The following is a 20000-nucleotide window of genomic DNA, read 5'->3' as shown; positions in this document are numbered from 1 at the left end:
ACACGTTTTCATATCTTTATCTTACAACAGTGCTTATTCCCAAATTTTCACTTTGACTACTAAGAATAATGTGTTTTCTCCTAAATAATTCCCAAATAATTACTCACTGCAGTCTTTATGATTTGTTTTCAAATTTTAATTCGGTTACACACCATAACATAGTAAACTCATGATTTCCTTTACGGACTCGTGATGTTATAATAATACTTTTTAAAACATAAAACGTGGGCATTTAAATGGCTCAATATCCACTAAACGTGCTCAAAGCGCATTACAAGGGATCCCGATCCAACAGCAACACTTAACAAATAGGACGAGACATCTCGCCTGTAAGGCGATATGATATATTTTATTCCGACTGAGAAAATGGCAAGGTACTCATTTAATACATAAGTACGGTGTGAGATTGTGAGTAAAGAGCCTTATTCAATGACTCAACCATGCGCCGCTGAGAACGGGACTCGAACCCAAGACCTTCCGATCCGAAGGCGAGTGTCAAACCACAAGTCCACATAGCCGCACTACATTTAGACATTGCCACTTTAAAGCTCATACATAGCATTAATTTATTGCTCGTCATCAATATTAAATCTAGCTCGCATAGTCCTATTCAAATGTGCATCAATTTTAAAATTGAGAAACAGATACGAACTATAACTATACAAATATAAACGGAAATACTCTGAATATTGTGTTATGTACATTTAGTGTCATATTAATTCAAATTTTAACCAGTTACACGAGCACACGCATACACACACACACACACACACACACACACACACACACACACACACACACACAAACAGATATGTTTTAAGTTACTATTCAAAATGTAAAATATAAATAAAAAAGTAATGAGCATAACAAAAAAAATAATTCAACATATGTAATTAGATTGACATTGTTGTTTTTGTGGTTTGCTCACGAACGTTTTGAGCGAAATTGAGACAAAGCGTGGTCTATACCGAAGACTGGCATGGTCAAACGTCATCAAAAGAAGAAATATCTCTGTGCAAGGGACAATCTGTCTGCTGGAGGACACGTCAACACTTCATCAACTTTCTTGTCATCTTGTATGGTCACTCTGTAAGTCTGAGCGTCGACTTGAAGAAAGAGAATCATGAAATAATAACAAAATAAAAGAAGACCTCATATTACCTGATGTCGATAAGTAATTTTTAAGTTAAGTAGTCTTTCAGAGCCAATATGCCCATGAAGCCTGAGTTTATCTCCGTTTCTATTGTGTGAAATGGACAATAGTAATTATTTATTACCCTTTGGATAGGACGCTAATACTAACTCTCCCTTACCAGCCATTTTCAGGATATTCCCCAAAACTTCATACTCAACTAACACAAAAATATATTTTTTATCACTCAAGCACAAAAACAGTAAGTTCTTGCGATGCATAATTTCTTTAGCAAAACATGCTCTACAACACAATCTTCATTTTCTTTAAATTTTATGATTTATAAGAGAAATTTGAATAAGAAAAATGTTGGTTGTATCGTAACGAATGTGACGGTTTTCCTACAGTTGGTAAGGAGAGGGTTAAAGTAAAAAATGACCGGAAATTTGGGATTTTAGTTTTTTTTTCACTTTAAGGTACTGCACTATTCCTTTAATGAGAGACAGAAAGTTAAAGCCAGTTTTCAGGATATTTTACCTCACACTCTATTGAAGGTGTTGGTTCTATAGAGAGTTCAAGTCCAATTTGGCCTCAAATCGAGATAGCATTATAATGGATATTTTGCTTGTTTCTTTTTTTAGGAGTTGTTTTTTTCCCTGTAGCTCGGCAGTTACAACTTCTGCATTTTTTTTTACCGATACCGAAAAAAGCTAAACAAGTGATTCATCAATTTGACTTTCGAGATCACTGGCATCATCACTATCGTCAGTCGCTTCTAGAAACAGCCAAATTGGACTTTACTTCTACTTCTTTCATCTTAATCATTATTACCAGAAATTTCCGGACATAGACTATTCAAGACCATGTTTTGCTTGGTGACAGTGCGGCAATTCTTGACGGCGTACAAGTGTTTTCTAAGGTCGTACGTATGTAGTGAGTCGAGTTCCAAGGAAACCTAGAGAAAACAGAAAGAGAGTTGATTAATAGTGGAAATGGCCTTTCAATATTAAGTATTAAGGTCAAAATAGTGGGAACTTAAAATCATAGCTATAGAGAGGAAATAATTACGTACTCTAGTTTGTATTAGAAAAAGAGCACGGAGAAAACATCTGAAAGGCTAATGCCACAGAATGCATTTCGTGTTTATTTTTAATCATCAGTGTTTATAGATATTCTCGAACGAACGTATAGTTCTATAATCCACGCTTTGAAATTACAATATAACACACTATTTTTAGTTCATGCGGATGAAGAAGAAAAAGCTGTAAGTAGCTTTAAGCACCTGTAGTATTAGCTCTTATCAGCGCTTGAGAGAAAAAGAGATGGTACGTACTGAATATATGCACACATACGTATTTACGTTTACAAATATTCAGATAAGAATATAAGCTCACAAACACACACTCACACACACAAACACATACAGAGAGAGAGAGAGAGAGAGAGAGAGAGAGAGAGAGAGAGAGAGAGAGAGAGAGACGTACGCAAGCACACACAAACACATACAAACACAACATGTACTTCGAGGACTTCAGATTTCAGTAGTGTCCCGGAACATCTTGAGCTCATAATATGCGCCCAAAGTGAAAATAAGGTAAATGGAGACGTGCTGTGCGTCTGTAATTTATTGCTTACCTTATTGACGAAAGCATAAGAGATCGATCCAACCGCTCCCCCAAATGAACCAAACATTTGTCTTTGTTTTACTGGCTCTGGAGTCGGGATGGAAGCATTGGCCAAACCTGTCAATTGGAAGAAGTAATGGTACAAAAACTAGAATCATTCATTAAGTATTGTCTCAGAAAATAATTCCATAAACCCTCAACACTTTGACTTTCCATGAGTACGGAAACACGTACAAGTGACGTCACTTTTTCTTGGAACTGTCTGTGACTCACTTCGACAAGCGAATATTCAATTATAAATTCTTATTTTATTAGATCGTAGACTACTATGATTGGATTGTATTAGGATTTAGAATGATAACATTATATATTAACCCTACTGTCCATCTTGTGTCTGCCTTACTCGGTGACATCTATGATAATTCATTTTGACAATTTCAACCGGGGCAGGCGCTGGCTTTTATACCGATCTCAGTTGTGGGTGTTTCTCAGAAAATAAATGTTCGCTGACCAATAGCAGATCAGCAACACAGATCTCTGGGAGAGGGGGGGGGGGGGGGTCGGGGGGGGGGGGGGGGGGGGGGAACTAACCACATCCAATAGGCAATCTAATTGAAAGAGGTAAAAGAGATTGGATATTTAAGCTCACGTTTTCTCCTTATTTCTTGGTTTTCCTCGCCCTCATTCGTATTAATACACATGATTTGTGACATGAACTCATGCGTGATATCTCACCATCTTGTAACACATAAAAACCGCATTGTACAGTATACTTGCTATAGATTGTTCGAAGATGACGTCACTCGGGTCTTTGTTATTGTTTTTTGCCATCCGCGGTTATGAGTTATGCTCACTGAACTGTATTAAACCGACTATAAAAGTTCATGGATACACACAGTTTTGTGTGTTGGTCCGTTATACTTCCGGATGGCAATGTTATGAGCTTCTTAGCCAAGCGCATACTATCTATACACACTTACCCATCTGAGCCCATATTATCTCCCCGCCTTTTATCACGATCTCGGGTTTAGCTCCAAAGAATGCAGGTGACCACAGAACAAGATCAGCCAATTTTCCTTTCTATGTCAGAGAAAACAGAATGTCATTTTTAAAATTCTATGATGATGAAAGTAACAATGTGAATAATTTGTTAAGCATCCAATCCCACAAGGCGGCAAACTAAAATGATGAACGAAATACAAGTCTAAACATGTTTAAAATACCTTAAAACAATGCAATACATTGCAAATAATTTTGAAAGAGTACCTCATGAGCAGATAGATTTACAAGTGCTTTATTATGATGGATGTTTCTGATTTATTATAGTTCGATTTAAGAGAAATAGAGAGAGGATTCCAAACAACGGAGGTATTGAAAACAAACAATCTCTCGACTAAATTTCTTGAGAATCACATTCAATGAATTATTACTGTTAGATCTGAGAGCTGAATGGGACGATAATATCATTAAAAATGTGAAATTGAACATGTAGTCTTATATTCTCTGAATTTACTGGGTAGCTTTTGAAGAACTTGAAAACAATTGAAAGGTTATTTAATAGTTATTTATATTATACTTAATTCCTAGCCTAGCTGCTTTAAAAATAAGACAGAGAATAATATTCAAATATAGCAAATAAACAATTAAACAAAGTATAAAAGATTGAAATGCTATTCAAATTGCTATATCATTGAATATTAATTTAGAAATGTAGAAATGTACAAATATATGCATAACAAATTGAATTGCAAGCACATAGGAATTTATAATTTCATAATAATGATATGTACAAAATATATTGTAAGAGGAAATGAGCTGGGGTGACTTGGCGAGGTGCAATGATTCATTAATTCTTTTGAACATTCGAGTCATGCTAACAAAACAAGCAACTTTTACTGTTCATTAAACGTTGGGGAACAGGGGATAAACTTCAACACAATTGACCAGAGAGATTGTTTTTCACATATCGTCGTGGATGGTAGAAGAGATAGAAATGGAAATGGACCTAGTTGATAAATTACTAGGCTTGATTGAAAAAAAATTAATGCAATAAACAGAGTGCTGTGACGGAGTTCCTTATTGCAGAGAGATGTGCACTCGTAAACATTGATAAACGGCTGAAACGGTGTTTATGATGACTCGTGAATTGGTATTTGAGCAATCCAAAGGTGGGTTAAGTGCTTTTTTTGGCACTGATGCAGTCTTCTCCATCATTAATGAGCAGACTAGCAGTGGTCGTCCATAAACGGCATCGAGCGAAGCAAAGAAAGGACAAATTGACAAACTTAACCGAGTCAATCCTTGGATAAAACAAACAGACATTTTGCAATGGCGTGGAATTCATAGGGAAGAGTTGGATTTAACATTGTTTTAAAAATCCTGGGTTACAGAAAGGTATGTGCCGTTTGATACTAAGAAACCCCACACAAACGCATGGTCACATTGAAAGACGAAGTTTTCTAGATTTAGAAGACAGCCCTTACAGTTCCGATTGAGCTTCAAGTGACTATTTTCTTTTCTTAAGATTTTCGAGACGCCTCAAGGAGGCAAATTTTGGCAGTGATGGTGAGGTGTAGTCGGAGGTGACTCGGTAGTGTCGAAGTTTGCCTTGTGAATTCCTCTTCGACGGGATGTAATAACGGGTGCGTCGTTGGCGGCGCTGTGTGGATGGGAACGGTGACTATGCTGACATTTAAAGTGATAAACGGAAAGGACATAAACTGAGCTTTGTGCTGATACCTTTGTCAGTCTCGAACCTATTATAGATAGTTCGAAGATGACGTCAGTCAAGCGTTTGTTGTTATATTTTGCCATCCGCGTTTGTGAGTTGTTCTCACTGAAGTGTATTAACGAGACTATAAAAGTTCATGGTTACACAGAGTTTTGTGTGTTCGTCCGCTATATATCCGGATGGCAATGTTGTGAACTCCTTGGCCAAGCGCATTCTATCTATAGTTTTTTTTTTTTTTTAATGCAAGAGAGGCGTCGACTTTTTAGTCTACCCTTGTAATTATATGTAATCAACGATGCGGGAAGAAAATGGAATGGAAATGCAGAATAACTTGGACCGTGTTATCATCACCAAATAAAGTTGTGCGGTTTTATTCGTGGATTGTTCCAGAAAGAAGTAAACCCCATTTTTTCCCTTGATATGTAAACAAATGTAAGGGCCACAATGGGCTAACTGCCAAAACCTGTTATATCGCTTTATGTTATTCTTATTTTTTGTTGATGTTGTTGTTGTAGTTTATATTTTTATTTTTATTTTGTTTGAATCGTTGTTTTTTTTCTTGGTTTTTTTCTTTGGGTTTTTTTTTTTTTTTTGGTGTTTGAATTTGTTTTGTGTTTGTGGAGAGGTTGTTTTTAGTTTGTTTTTGTTTAAATTTTGTTTTTGGGGATGTATGGGATTTTAGTTTTGTAAACTTCAGAAACCAGTGAGCTCTTATGGCCTAAATTATGTTATTCACAATCTAGTTCATTGGTCTCCTAGTGGATACAACCCAAGGGAAATAATCGGTTATGAACACAATCTCCTATCAAGACAATACAATTGTCATAGACTCTGTCCCTTACATTAGTTCAACACGATACACACTGCACGGGAGGAAAATTCTGGTGTAAACAAAATTTCTTCTGTTAAAAAAACACATTCGTTACGATACAACCAACATTTTTCTCATTCTGATTTCTTGTGTACATCAAGACATTTGAAGAAAATTTTGTTATTGTAATGAAAACGTAATGCTGTGTTGGACAGCTTGTTTTGTTGAACAACATTGTGTACTGCATCTATATTATGTTCCGTTTGATTTAGAGTTTGTGCATGTTTGTGCATGTGCATGTCGGATGGGTAAGACGTGTTCGGAAAATCCGGAAAATGATCGGTAAGGAGAGAGTTTTTTAAAAGTGGTTACCACCTAATTTTTTATTCTTTATTGTTTTCCGGCCTTTCTATTGTCCTCCGGCACTCCCCTACTATTTTCTCAATATCGGTCACTCTAAACATTCTTACCTCAATGGAACCAATCAGATTGGACAACCCGTGGGTGATAGCTGGGTTGATGGTGTACTTGGCTATGTAACGTTTTGCTCTCAAATTGTCACTGTCACCCTGTATTGATAGATATGAAAATGGGCGATAAAGAAACAGATCTCTTTACAATGCCCATGTGATTTAGATGAACCTTGTACAGTGCCAGACATAGCGGTGATGAAACAAATAAAATGTATACATTTTGTTGTCGAGGGGGTCACAATTCCTAGTAAAGTTTGTAAATTATACAGGGGTCATTGCCTTTTTTATCAACTTCCATTGTACATAATAATAGGTTTTGACTCGTGCGTGAAGGACAGGAGTTTATACATCTGCGTTTGGGCAGATGTTTTTTTTTTTCTTCTCTTTAACCCATTCATACCATGGAAATTGAATTAGATACTTAGTCTATAGTTTTCATACATTATTATCTTACTTGTAAAAAAATCAAACGATAATTTCCAGCTTTTTGTTGGACTAGTTTCAATTTTTAAGAGTAGCATCAAGTCATTGACAGTCTCTACTTGAATGGATTGTCAAGCTACCATCCGGCTTCACTGACTTAACACATGTTACAACATCTTGAGATGCGTTTGGCCAAATGAGTGTATGTGTTGGTATTAGCTGTGAAATTATGACGTATTTCCAGGACTACACCATGCCCAAAGAACTAAACATTCTTTTACTTCATTCATTCTTCTAGGAAAACATATGGAACAAAATTTGCATTTCACTAAGTCTGCTAGCCGGCTATTTTTTTTATCCAAGCCTTCTTACAACAACCGTCAATGTTTGTAGCTGTATACTCATTTACACTTGACTTGAGAGGGGTAATGTATGGAAAGTGACCAACCCAACAATTTTATGTTATGCAGTCGTTATCACATATCACAACATCGCTGACTTTGTTGCATGAAAAGACACTGCGTCGCTCGTCAGTGCGTCATGTATAATATCATTATTTTGTAATTTTCCAAACAAGCTTGAGATTTATGGTTTTATGTTATAACCGTCGCCTACAGCAGTTGATCCCTGGTTCGAATCCCTTCTCTGGCCAATGCAATGTTGAATCTTTGAAACAGTGAATGCTATGCTGCTGGAAGGTTTTTAGTCTTTAAATTTTTAAGTCTTTAAAAACTCAAGTGCGAGATGAGTACCTCATCTGTAACAGTTTGTGTCTGTCAATAAAAAAAATATATCACCCAATATGCGTCATGTCACGTCCCACATATTAAGAGTTGCTGTTGCTGGAACCCTTGTAAAGCGCTTTTGAGCACATTTAGTGGATATTGCGCCATGTAAGAAGCTCCGTAAGCACAAAACTAAAGTGGCCTCACCTTTTCTCCAGGAAGTTTTCCCCTGAACACTTTCATCTTGTCTGCTGTCTGCCACGTTCTTGTGATTACCTCTCCTATTCGACCCATGGCCTTGGTGGAAAAAGGGGATGCGGGGGTGCAGGGAAAAGATATGGATTACATGATGAAAAGAAGAGCTATAGTTGTTGACACTAGAATTTATCAGTGATCGCATGGTCATGGGATCATGTTATAACAATATCAATAACATTATGATTAATTTGTTTATGATAGGAATAGTATTATTAAAGATGATGGTGATGATGATGATCTTGATCATCACCATCATAACCAATAAGTCGCATATTATATTGAGCAATGATCTAAATTTTAAAGACGTGTATTTTCTTCGTAAGGGAAATCGGTTCTATTTTACATGATAATAGTCCTTTGAATTCGACAAAACCTTCCACTTACTTGCGAGTCAGATCCCATCATACTGAGAGCACCAATATCATGCAGGATGTCCTCCGCGGCGATTGTCTCGGCACGGATTCGAGACTCGGCAAATGCAACGTCTTCTCTCAGATTCCTGGAAAAAAATCCAACATCTTTCTTTATCAACAATAACAACAACAGCGTAAACAACAAAATACAACAACACAAAAGCAGCAGCAACATAGGCAAATGAATCAACAGCTGCATCAGCTAAAACGAGTACCCCGTTATCCTGTTTTCCAGAGTGTTAACATTGTTACAATACGCCAACAACGACAACAACAACAGCGGCGGTGGCAAAAGAGGTAACCACATCAACAGCTCCATCTACTCTAAAATCAAAATTTAAAACAATAACGATAATGCAATCCATATTATGTACTAACCTGTCTAAGTGATGGCACACCATCAGCATGTCCATGTGTTCCTCCAAAGTGTTGACAGTGTACGGACGAGTTGGGTTGGTTGAGGATGGCAGGACGTTAGGCAAGCTACAAACTCTGTGAATCGAAGAAAGATCAACTTCATCTCGCTTTTCAATAATGAGCCCAGAAACGACTAAAAGCACAAAATAGTATAAAGTCAACTTGATAAGTAAAAGTCACATTAACTAATCAGTTCTGTCAGGTATTCATTTTATTTCTATCATATATTTAGGAATGAAGTTGAATAAAATTATACTTAGATTATTTTATGAATAGCTCCTTTTACCAACAGGTAACTATTATTTCCTGATTTTTATTTTTATAATTTATATATATATATATATATATATATATATATATATATATATATATATATATATATATATATATATATCGTTTATTTATTCTCTAAGTTTACTTGATAATATCTGGAGCATGTCCTCCGCCTGCCCCCTCTGTGTGATATGTGTGAATACATCGTCCATTGAAGGCCGCAATTGTACTTTCTACACAAGCTGACTCGTTTAGAGTATCTGTATGGATCATCACCTGGTAAAAGGAAACGGTTTCAAAACTTTCAACGGTTTCGTTTGACAAGCTAGGGAGCAGGATTTTTGTTATAAGATAAAAATTGGGGGAAAAAAGTGTGCATGAAACAGTTCAAAACAGAGTAAGAAAGAAAAGACCCAAAATAAAACATCCCAAAAAATCAGACGTCCTCGATTGATGTTCGATCCCCAGTTGGGGAAGACTGATTTTTGGGGGATTTTTTTTATCTTGTTTATTTTTCTTGCTTGCTTTTTTGGCACTGCTTCAGACACATTTGTTCAAATCTTTAACGTTTTAATTTATAGCGTAATCCTTTACAGGCAGGAATCGATTTTAATCTAATCTGACATTTGATCCCACAACTTTTACGTAGAGAGAAGTAACAATGATGCGACTCGGACTGTGTTGAAGGTTAAGTAAAGTTAGGTAAAGCCTAATTAATTAATGCAGGAAACTATGATTTGAAAGAAATACAGTCCTGGCATCTAAGAATCAACGTAATTTGTGAGATTTTTTTAAAAAGGGGGGTAAAAACGTAGCAACTCCGCTTTAGCATCTTTAAGGGTCATATGCGGTGATGGTAGTGGTGACGACGGTTATATCAATTGGCTTCAATAGTCTGGTGTCACGTCGCCCAGCAACGGTGAGCACCGTCGTTCTAAACAAAGAAAATCGGTACTTTTTAATCTTCATGCTGGCTAGAACTTTTCATATGTCATGTGATCAGAATGTATAAAAGTCAGAACGTGGTCCTATTTATAATGTCTTTCTCCTATGGATACACGTTTATGCTCGTCGGAGAAATATTTCATAAGGGCGTCCGCCATTGTTCTGATAGTTTAGAGCCAGTTATTAAGTTACCATGCGTCATTACGAGGGAAGTGACGTCATGGCTGTTGAAGCCTATTGTGGAAGCATTTCAAACTCCATTAGAAAAGTGCCTTACCTGAATATCCGCGGTGTCAGCCGCTCTCAAGCATGTGTCGATAGCAGCCGGGGTGCTGCCCCAGTCCTCGTGTAGTTTAAATCTGAAAAGAAATTCAACAAACTTGTTATTTAATGTGTTTCTATGCTTTTGCTATGGTAATATAGGTCAAATAAAATGAAACTTTTTTTTTAAAGTATAATTGAATTAAATTCATTGAACATATTCCGAATGTGACAATAATTGACAAGATATAAGCGAATGTCAGCCGCAGTATAGCAACGCAAAGTGAGAAATGGAGGCTAAATTTATTCTTCAAAAGGAAAACGGAGTACTGATAAAGGGAGGAGGGAAGCCATGCAATTTGAATGTTAATTCAATCCTTTCTGAGCTCACTCTTTCAACGTTTCATTCCCTAATGTTCATCGATAACAAAATTAAGTTAAAACAACAACGACTACAAGATACCTATATGAAAATTTAAAAAATTAATCTAAAAATTAAAGTTATTTTTGCTAAATTTATTGAAAATGTTTACTGTTTGAAATCTACATCCTGTGAAAACTAATTTTGTCGGGGCCAAAGGTTAATCCAGACTATAGGGAGCAATAGCCATTGTCTGTTACACTGTACATTATCTGAATTAATAAACTCTGGCTCTGTATGCGCTAAGAGACTACTACTTACCCCATGATCCCCACTAAGAGACTACTACTTACCCCATGATCCCCGCTAAGAGACTACAACTTACCCCATGATCCCCGCTAAGAGACTACTACTTACCCCATGATCCCCGCTAAGAGACTACTACTTACCCCATGATCCCCGCTAAGAGACTACTACTTACCCCATGATCCCCGCTAAGAGACTACTACTTACCCCATGATCCCCGCTAAGAGCCTACTACTTACCCCATGATGCCCGCTAAGAGACTACTACTTACCCCCATGATCCCCGCTAAGAGACTACTACTTACCCCATGATCCCCGCTAAGAGACTACTACTTACCCCATGATCCCCGCCTTTATCTGCTCCATCAACTCTGCCGGAATCTCATCGGCGTTGGTCGTATTTCCTTTTCCAGTCAGCCCAATATTGACTGGGAAGGCATCCGTACTCTGTAGCATATGTCTGATGAATTAAAATTATTCAAATAAAGAGAGGGCGCGTCATGGAGGTTTAAAACATTTATTCAGAAAAGTGAGTGGATCGGGCACTTATGTTGATAATAACAGGAAAAGTAGGAGTAGAAAAGTGCAAGAAGACAATAGAGAATAAAAACTTCGCGGCGATGGGGGCTCGAACCCACGACCTTACCGTTACGACAACTCCGCTGGCCGCGAAGTTTTTCTTCTCTTTTTTCTTCTGGCACTTTTCCACTCATTTTATTTCCTGTTATTAAAAACATCTATCAAATTCCTTATAACAAAATAAAACAATTATAGAAATAGTCTCTAATTAGTCATCCCCAAAGGAGAAATTTGTCTTTTGAATTTGTTTCAAAGGAGGAATGAAATAAACAAGATATGAGCCGCAGCAGCTCCACAAAATAAGCAACAGCAAGGTGAAATCCCCAAGCCTCATGTCAAACTCAGTAGGAAGTGAATACCATACTAAGGTGTCAAACTGGCCCTTTTGTCCAGGTTAACGTATTTGGGAAGCTGGGTTTATTAGGTCTATTGCAGATCATTTCTATAGACTAACTATATATCTGATGGTAAGCAAAGCAATGCTGAAATAAACGCAATAAACGTGTGCCGTTGTGTCACCTTGTGGTATGGCAACTTACCTTCAGACCGGTAGGTCCCTTTGTTCCAGCCCTACTCTTGGCGGCGCAAAGTTGAGTCCTTGGAAAAGGTCTTTACTCACATTCTCTCACCATACCAAGCCCGGTGTAAAATGAGTACCTGGCCGGTAACAACGTTATCTATATCGAGAAAAAAATTGTAAAAGCGTCATGACTCCTCGCTATACCTCCCTATAATATGTTTAGTGTCTCTATCGGCTTGGGATCACTTGTAAAGTGTTTGAGCAGATATAGTGGATATTGTACCATATAAAAGCTTAAGATCAACTCCCATGGGCCTAACAACGCTAAGAAGTGGGAAAATAAATAACAAAAAAAAGGAAGGAACTACTTCAGACTGCTTTTACTATTCATCTCTATCAATTTTATTTGCATTCGTGTTTACAGCCACAACCCAGTATGATCATCTAGATAGATGTAAATGAAACAGTTCCACCAGATAAAGCAGCTAGTTTGACCATCCTTACTTGATGTGATTAGCCCCGGGCGTACAGGTGGTAGCGTTGGTGCCAGTCGCTGGACCAGTGCCGCCTCCAATCAGAGTGGTGCTCCCAGCGGCAATGGCCTCTGCGATGAGTTGAGGACAGATGAAGTGAACGTGTGTATCAATGGCACCAGCTGTCACTATCAAACCCTCTCCAGCTATGGCTTCTGTACACGCACCGACTATTAAGTTCTATTAGAAAAAATGAATATTTTATGTACAAAGAGTAACAAAAATAACAAGAGTTTATTTAGTATGGCTCATAATGTAGAACAATACAAAAACACGATGTTTAGGCCCTTGACCTTCGTCAGCCGACAGACAAAGCACGCAGGAAATCGGACACATAAAATTATATTTTAAGCTGAACTCATTAGACAAGAGAAAATTTGAATGCCTTTGTTGAGGAAAGTTTGTTTTCTTTCTTAAAGTTCGAGGGAAAAAATATATCTTCTTATTCCAATCCTTTTGACGTTTAAACCTAATTTTCTAGTACAGATTGACTCAGTCGGTCACATATTATAAGCATATTTCTACGCTTTCGCCTTGCATATTCACACTGCTTCATCTCTTTCTCAAGAAGGTCATTTGAGTCACTTATTATGTCAAACAGGAAAATTTGTCTCTTAGGCTACCCTTTTGAACCACACAAATCCTTGCCTATAAACTAGGTCACTCTTGAATTAACTCGGACAATGCATTCAAGAAAGAAAAACCTCACTAGAGCAGAGAAAGCTTGACGTCACATCTTCTATCCAACAGGTTCTAAACTCCTGTGAAGTGTGTAAGCAGCCAGTCCTTCGGATGACTAATAATGAAACGCTTACATATTGAATCATAAGGTGGCATAATAATTTTAGTAACAGGATGTCCAGGCAGCGGGGATAAATGATCTGTATTGACGACCACCATACTATTTAGACTAGAAATTAAGCTGCCATCATTCTAAAACTAGACAATCAATCACACAAGGTATGTATCCAGTCCTCAGAAAGAGTTGTTTTACACTTCCAATGAGATTGGAACCAGTTTTTGGACAAGACGCTTTTGTTTCCTATTGTAAAGTCACGCAGGAATCAACTTGGGCAATGCATGTTACTTTATGAAAGGGGGAGGGTAAGTTTGTAGGTGGGCCGGAATTTCAAAAATTGGAAGTTGAGGTCCCTCAATGACGACCCACCAGCGTACACAGAGAATAGATTTAAAGTAAACAATGATGTATGAAAAGCCAAATGTTCAATCTTAAGTTAAAAAAAAAACAACTTGAGCTGTTTTCCGAATGCGAATACAAATGGCACAGGGCTTGTCTTATTGCGATTTCCGTATTTTAGAATATAAACTAACAGTCGTTTATAGTTGAATTATTTTCCCCCTTTTACCAGTTAACGTATTTAAAAATTTGGCCAGAAATCTTGTCCTTCAAATATCGATCGATTGAAATGACTTCCATCTTGGCTAAAACTCTCAAACTTGGAACCTCGCGAGGTCATCGTCATCATTATCATCGTCATCATCATCATCCGCATCACCATCAATATTTATCATCATCATCATCATCATCATCAATATCATCATTATTATCAATCTTTATCATCAGCACCATCTTGTTCGGCAAGTTTACAAATCTTAACACGGTAATATGTCCTACCTTATGCACGCCGTTCATGACGTCAGGGTTCCCAGCCTTCCCAATGCCGGCAATCATTCCGTTCTGTAGAAGACATAATGTATGGAAAGAATGAAGTTGACGTCACTCAGCTCTTTTTCTATTTTTTTATTTTTTTAGACAGCCATTTTAAAGATAAGATCTCACTAAATTGTATCAATCAGACTCTAAACGCTCAAAGTTACACATAATTTTGTGTGTTGGTACATTATATCCGGCGGATGTTGTGAGTATTTTATTTAAAAGCAGAGCGTTAATAGAATGAAGGGACGTCGCTCTGTTCTTTGTTATTGTTTTAAACCGCCCGTTAAGCGATATGTTATGTTCTCATTAACTTATGACGTCACTCAGGTCTTTGTTATTACTTTTTGCCATCCGCGTTTATGAGTAATTCTCACAAAATTGTGTTAACCAGACTATGAACGTTCAAGATTACACAAAGTTTTGTGTGTTGGTCCGTTATACTTCCGGATGGCAATGTTATGAGCTTCTAAGCCAAGCGCACACTAATCTATAGATACTAGATATGTGTAACCTTGAACGTTTATAGTCAGGTTAATACAGTTTAGTGAGAATTACTCATAAACGCGGATGGCAAAAAAAAACAATAACAAAGACCTGAGTGCCGTCAACTTCGAATTATCTATAGTTGCCTGCCAATCTGAGAGCTGAACCTTGATTACAATATTTGATCAGAGTTGAAGCAGCTAAAGGTTTGTTTTTTAAAGAGTTTCTGTGGTAGTAACAGCAGGAATTAATACTCTTCAACAGTCGTAGTAACGTCACTTCCTTCCTTATGACGCATGGTAACTTAGTAACACTGACTCTAAACTATCGGAACAATGGCGGACCCCCGTATGAAATATTTCCCCGGCGAGCATAAAAGCGTATCGAGAGGGGAAAAAAACACATAAATTTGATCATGTTTTGACTTTTACACATACTGATCACAAGGCATATGAAAAGTTCTAGCCAGTATGAAGAATAAAAAGTAATGATTTTCTTTGTTTAGAACCAAGATGGCCGCCGTTGCCGGGCGGCGTGACAATAGACTACTGAATCCAATTGTTATTGGTTTGAAAGCCAGAAATTGTGAGCAGTAATCTCACGTTCTATCAGCATCTTCAATACAAGACTGCGTCAGATCGTAGCCTTAGAGTACGCACAGCCTGACACTTCCTTTAAAACAACGACAAAATACAAAGCGGCGATTACCAAAAGAAAGTGAAAGTGAGTCGTTGTTAGGAATTTTAAATGAAACAAAGGTAAATGGTTGCACTATTTTATACAAATAACAGTTTCTTTTGGTCATTTATTGTGACGTTATATATTGGTCAATGGATGGCGATGATTCAACAAGATAAATGAAATAAAAATGAAAAGTATTTACTGAGGTATTTTGAAACAGATTATGTTTTTACATAAATATAACTTCTTAGAATTGATTTTTTAAATAAGTCTTTCTTTTCTTATAAATCTCTAATAAACTGCTTGACCTGACGAGGTGTGAATAAATTAAAAACATCTCTATTACATGTAGAGAGAATGAGTCAATACCTTGATACCAATATCGGCCTTCACAACTCCAGTGATTGCGTCCAAGATTAGAGCATTTGTGATGACCGTGTCCAGAGATTCTCCCGGCCTCAAACCACACGATTGACCCATTCCATCACGTAACACCTGATAGAATAAGAAAGTATTATGGTGTATGTGGTCGAATGGGACCTTGTAACCAAATCAAGAATTGTTGAGCTTGGCCATTGGACAGATGTGTGGCAATGACAGCTGTGGGACGTATTTATTGTTGTGTTTCAATGTGTTCCAGTATGTTGTTGTTTGGCTATTGAGTTGTAAATTGTTTTCATGTTGGGTAACCTTGGATGTCACTGTGAGTTCCATTCACTGTTGTGTGTTGTTTCTTCCCATGAGTTTGTGATGCCTCAACGGGGTTGCCTTCATTTTCCAAGCTCTTCTTACCACGATATTGATAATGGATTGTTGATTGAAATTAGTCAAGTGTTGACTCTGATTTTTTTATGTTTTTATTACCGTACGAACATACCCGGACTATTCGCGTGATGCCTTGGTACATGGCATTTTTTAACCACCATGCCCTTTACATAATGGATAACGCCCACTTCGGTGGGGACTTTATCTTTATTATTTCCTATAATTTCCCTATCGTGTACAAGATGTAGAAAACCGTTCACGACACAGCAAAACTCTGACCCATACGTCTTAAGTACATAACGTCGTTATAAAGCTCATGTATGAACGAATTTCTAGCTATTGACAATGAAGGATAAAATGAGAATGCTAGTACAAAGAGGGCGCTTAAAAATTAATTGATTTCTATTTTAAGAAATGGAAATTTAGCTCCAGATTCATGTGGCAAGCGTGGATAATACATGAAATATTATAATTTATTGTGGGGGGTGGGGGGGTGTTGTGCATGAACGATAACCCAAAGTGTTTAAATGTAACTCATCGTATCATTCCGGTATAACGTCGGAAAGAACAAAATTAAGAAAATCTAGTTATAAATCAAAATGGTGAGAATTAGTAAACTGAAGGGTTTTTCTTTTAACCTTTGAGAATGAAAACTCGCTCCAAATTAAAGGTATGTATTTTAACTTTGATTTTAAGTGCCACGAACACCCTGACATCTAACCGTTTTGATACGGTGGGCTACTACAAATTAGTATTCACCTTCCCTCCTCCAAACTTGCACTCATCCCCGTAAACGGTGAAATCTTGTTCTACTTCAATCCTTAGACTTGTATCGCCCAGTCGAACCTAAAAGAAAAAACAAAACAAAAACAAGAAAATAAAATTTCATTCGGATATTTTTTTTAAATCTCTGACATAATAATATTATATTTTAGGAAATAACTCATTGTGACGTGCACACACGTTGTTTGTTTTTTTTAAAACGCTTTTCATCCTAACTTGATGCTGGATGCTATTAAGTGCTTGGTTGGCGTCACAAAGGATTCATCCCCGTTGTAGTTTTGCGAAGTCCGGGGTTTGAGAGGGTCGTTTAAATCGATCGATATTTGAAGGACGAGTTTTCCGGCCAAATTATTAAATACGATTTTTTTTTCATAGTACGACAAGTTAACTAGTTAAAATGACCCACTACTCGTCAAACCTTCGTAAACTCGACACTGTCATGAAGTATAACCAACGATGGTAGAAGGGATGACAATAAAGTTTTGCGTGGCTATTAAAAGGCGTATTCTGCCATACTCTGGAAAAACCCATATTTTAAAATTCGATCGATTTAAAAGACCCTCATCTTGGAAAAAAAAACTCTCAAACCTGGGACTTCGCGAAGTTTCCAGAGTACGACAGTGTGCATGCGCATCTGCATCTAAATACTGTTATCCAGTGTGGTGACAAAAATGACTTGTTGGAGGGAGGATCCCAGTCTTTTTGAATCAATCGTGATATTTCGTTTTCAATTAAGAGGATGTAAAATGGCACCACTTTGTGAATAGATGATTAAAACGTTTATCAGGATACCAGGTAATAATATTAATGATGATGATTATGATGATGATCATCATCATGATGATGATGATGATGATGATGATGATGATGGTGATGATGATGATTCTATAGCCCCTGTCGTCGAAACCTCAAAGCGCTATTAAAAACCAACTAAGCATTGTTTGCACAGAGTACAATAACACTGCGAGACCAAATCAACCAATATCAAAAACAAAAGAGCATGAAAACGGCATTTAGAAGTCGAGTCACGTTACTTTGCTTTTTTTGAAGTGTCTTCGAAATGTAATATGGGTTTGCCTCTCCAGCTGCACAGACCATAATCTTTGTAGAAAACTATTTGCCTTAAATGGGCATGGATGTAACCATACCATGGGTCACAAAATAAGTTATTTTGAGTAGAAAAAAAAACTGAAGATGAAGCTCTCATGCAAATTTTTAAGCAGACAAATGGTCACATGACAACATCCCACCAAAATCTAATTTTAGCAAACTGGGTCAATTTTCATCATTTTTAATGTCGCCCCCCCCCCCCACCCTTAAGAACCGCATGAAATTAATAGAGGAAGCGGAGTACATCTTATTCACATGCTTAGAACGTAAAGCGAGTCTAAAATCTAAGATATTAATATTTATTTAGAGCAATATATAAAATTTAATGTCATATTGATAATTCCAAAATAGTGATCTAAAGTATTTGTTGAATTTGTGTAACATAATAGTCATCTTTGCATTATTTGCAGTATCATAGCCCGATAATGATTCCATAATGACTTTCGTTAAAAACAGGAGTGTTTCGTCCAGCATGGTTTAATGAAATGAGTGGATTATCTATCCTCTGAGCTTTAGATCGTTGAAACTGACCTTATCTCCTAGTGTGGGACCATAGGTGTGTGCGTAGAGATGTCGTGGCATGGTACAAGGCTTCGTGTAGGCTTCATCCTCCAGGTCCTGAAAATATGTAGACAGTAAGGATGGTTGCTGGTTTGGATAATATTATAACAAGTTCCACATAAAAGGGTTAGGTAGTCTAAATTGTACGGATTAATTATAATAATATAAATTGACCCCATTGACAAACAGCATCATCAACTCACCGTTGTCTGAATTTTGTTGCCAAACTCTTTAACTTCGACTCTGACCATAGCCTCATCCAAGATAGAGAAATCGGACACAGGACCGTCACATAAGCCGTTTCCTCCTCGAATTATCCTGGGAGAGGTAGATAACAACTTAACTGAATAATTGTCATGTTCTATAAAGTTAGAATCAACAAAATCCCAAATTTCAAATGAGGAACAAAAATAATATCTGATAAACTTCTTATCCAAGAATGTAAGCTAAAGTACATTCGATACAATACTGTTAGAAAAAAAAGAGCTGTGAATTATCATTTTGATTCGTGTGAGCATTGGAAATGTTCTAAGACCGTTTCAGAACTCATGTGTTGTAAATCGTTGAAGTCTGAGCTTGCAAAATTGAGAGTGATGGTAATGATAGGTTATCATCAGTTGTAAATAGATAAGAACTAAACCAAATCAAAAGTAATTTCAACTTTGCGACAAAATATTATAGGAAATTGAATGTTTCGTGTATTAACTCCTAAGGCGTCAACAAAAACTGTTGCTATAACCAAAACTTACCCGGCTCCTCCAATGTTAACCAGGCTGACAGTTTTAGTCATACCAGGCTCAAAGCGTACGGCTGTCCCAGCTGGAATATTCTGTAAACAAAATATAATATCATGCTTGCTGTATACATGCAATGCTTCCTTGGTCAACAATATATAGTTTGGCTCTTTTGTCTAAGTAGCCTACAGTTATAAATAATAATATACGACTTGGCTTCGACAAGAGCAAAGTTTTAGGAATCCCTAATACCCAGACCCTTGAGTAAAGGTTAAAGCGAAGTTGTTTAAGAATTTTTTTCTGAAAAAAAAGAAACAAACAAAGACAGCTTCTCGCATGATTCTTTATTGTATGTGCGTTTCATCACCTTGAAAATACTATTCAAAAGTGGAATTAATCATTTTCGTCAACTAACTCAAT

The 20000-nt window shown here is 37.0% G+C and overlaps 1 protein-coding gene across 5 annotated transcripts in view; it reads right to left on the bottom strand.

Annotated features, from left to right (window-relative positions):
• Nucleotides 1-114: 114 nt before the first annotated feature.
• LOC144970319 (urease subunit alpha-like) overlaps nucleotides 115-20000 on the bottom strand; it is a 39357-nt gene continuing 19471 nt past the window's right edge. For all 5 annotated transcript variants that reach the window (XM_078909824.1, XM_078909825.1, XM_078909829.1 and 2 more), the window contains 18 exons: nucleotides 19596-19675; nucleotides 19050-19164; nucleotides 18817-18903; nucleotides 17152-17238; nucleotides 15997-16122; nucleotides 14422-14484; nucleotides 12757-12965; nucleotides 11491-11613; nucleotides 10504-10585; nucleotides 9427-9557; nucleotides 8970-9083; nucleotides 8563-8677; nucleotides 8128-8217; nucleotides 6770-6868; nucleotides 3738-3837; nucleotides 2768-2874; nucleotides 1964-2087; nucleotides 115-1106 (listed from right to left, as the gene is read on the bottom strand). In XM_078909824.1, coding sequence (XP_078765950.1) covers nucleotides 994-1106; nucleotides 1964-2087; nucleotides 2768-2874; nucleotides 3738-3837; nucleotides 6770-6868; nucleotides 8128-8217; nucleotides 8563-8677; nucleotides 8970-9083; nucleotides 9427-9557; nucleotides 10504-10585; nucleotides 11491-11613; nucleotides 12757-12965; nucleotides 14422-14484; nucleotides 15997-16122; nucleotides 17152-17238; nucleotides 18817-18903; nucleotides 19050-19164; nucleotides 19596-19675 — 1965 coding nt within the window. In that variant the 3' untranslated portion in view covers nucleotides 115-993. The remainder of the gene's footprint in view (nucleotides 1107-1963; nucleotides 2088-2767; nucleotides 2875-3737; nucleotides 3838-6769; nucleotides 6869-8127; nucleotides 8218-8562; nucleotides 8678-8969; nucleotides 9084-9426; nucleotides 9558-10503; nucleotides 10586-11490; nucleotides 11614-12756; nucleotides 12966-14421; nucleotides 14485-15996; nucleotides 16123-17151; nucleotides 17239-18816; nucleotides 18904-19049; nucleotides 19165-19595; nucleotides 19676-20000) is intronic.

This window comes from Berghia stephanieae, chromosome 4 (assembly GCF_034508935.2).
Source record: "Berghia stephanieae isolate SIO BIC M18660-M18661 chromosome 4, UCSD_Bste_1.3, whole genome shotgun sequence".
Taxonomy (NCBI): Eukaryota; Metazoa; Mollusca; class Gastropoda; order Nudibranchia; family Aeolidiidae; genus Berghia; species Berghia stephanieae.
This window is presented reverse-complemented; position numbering and strand designations above follow the sequence as displayed.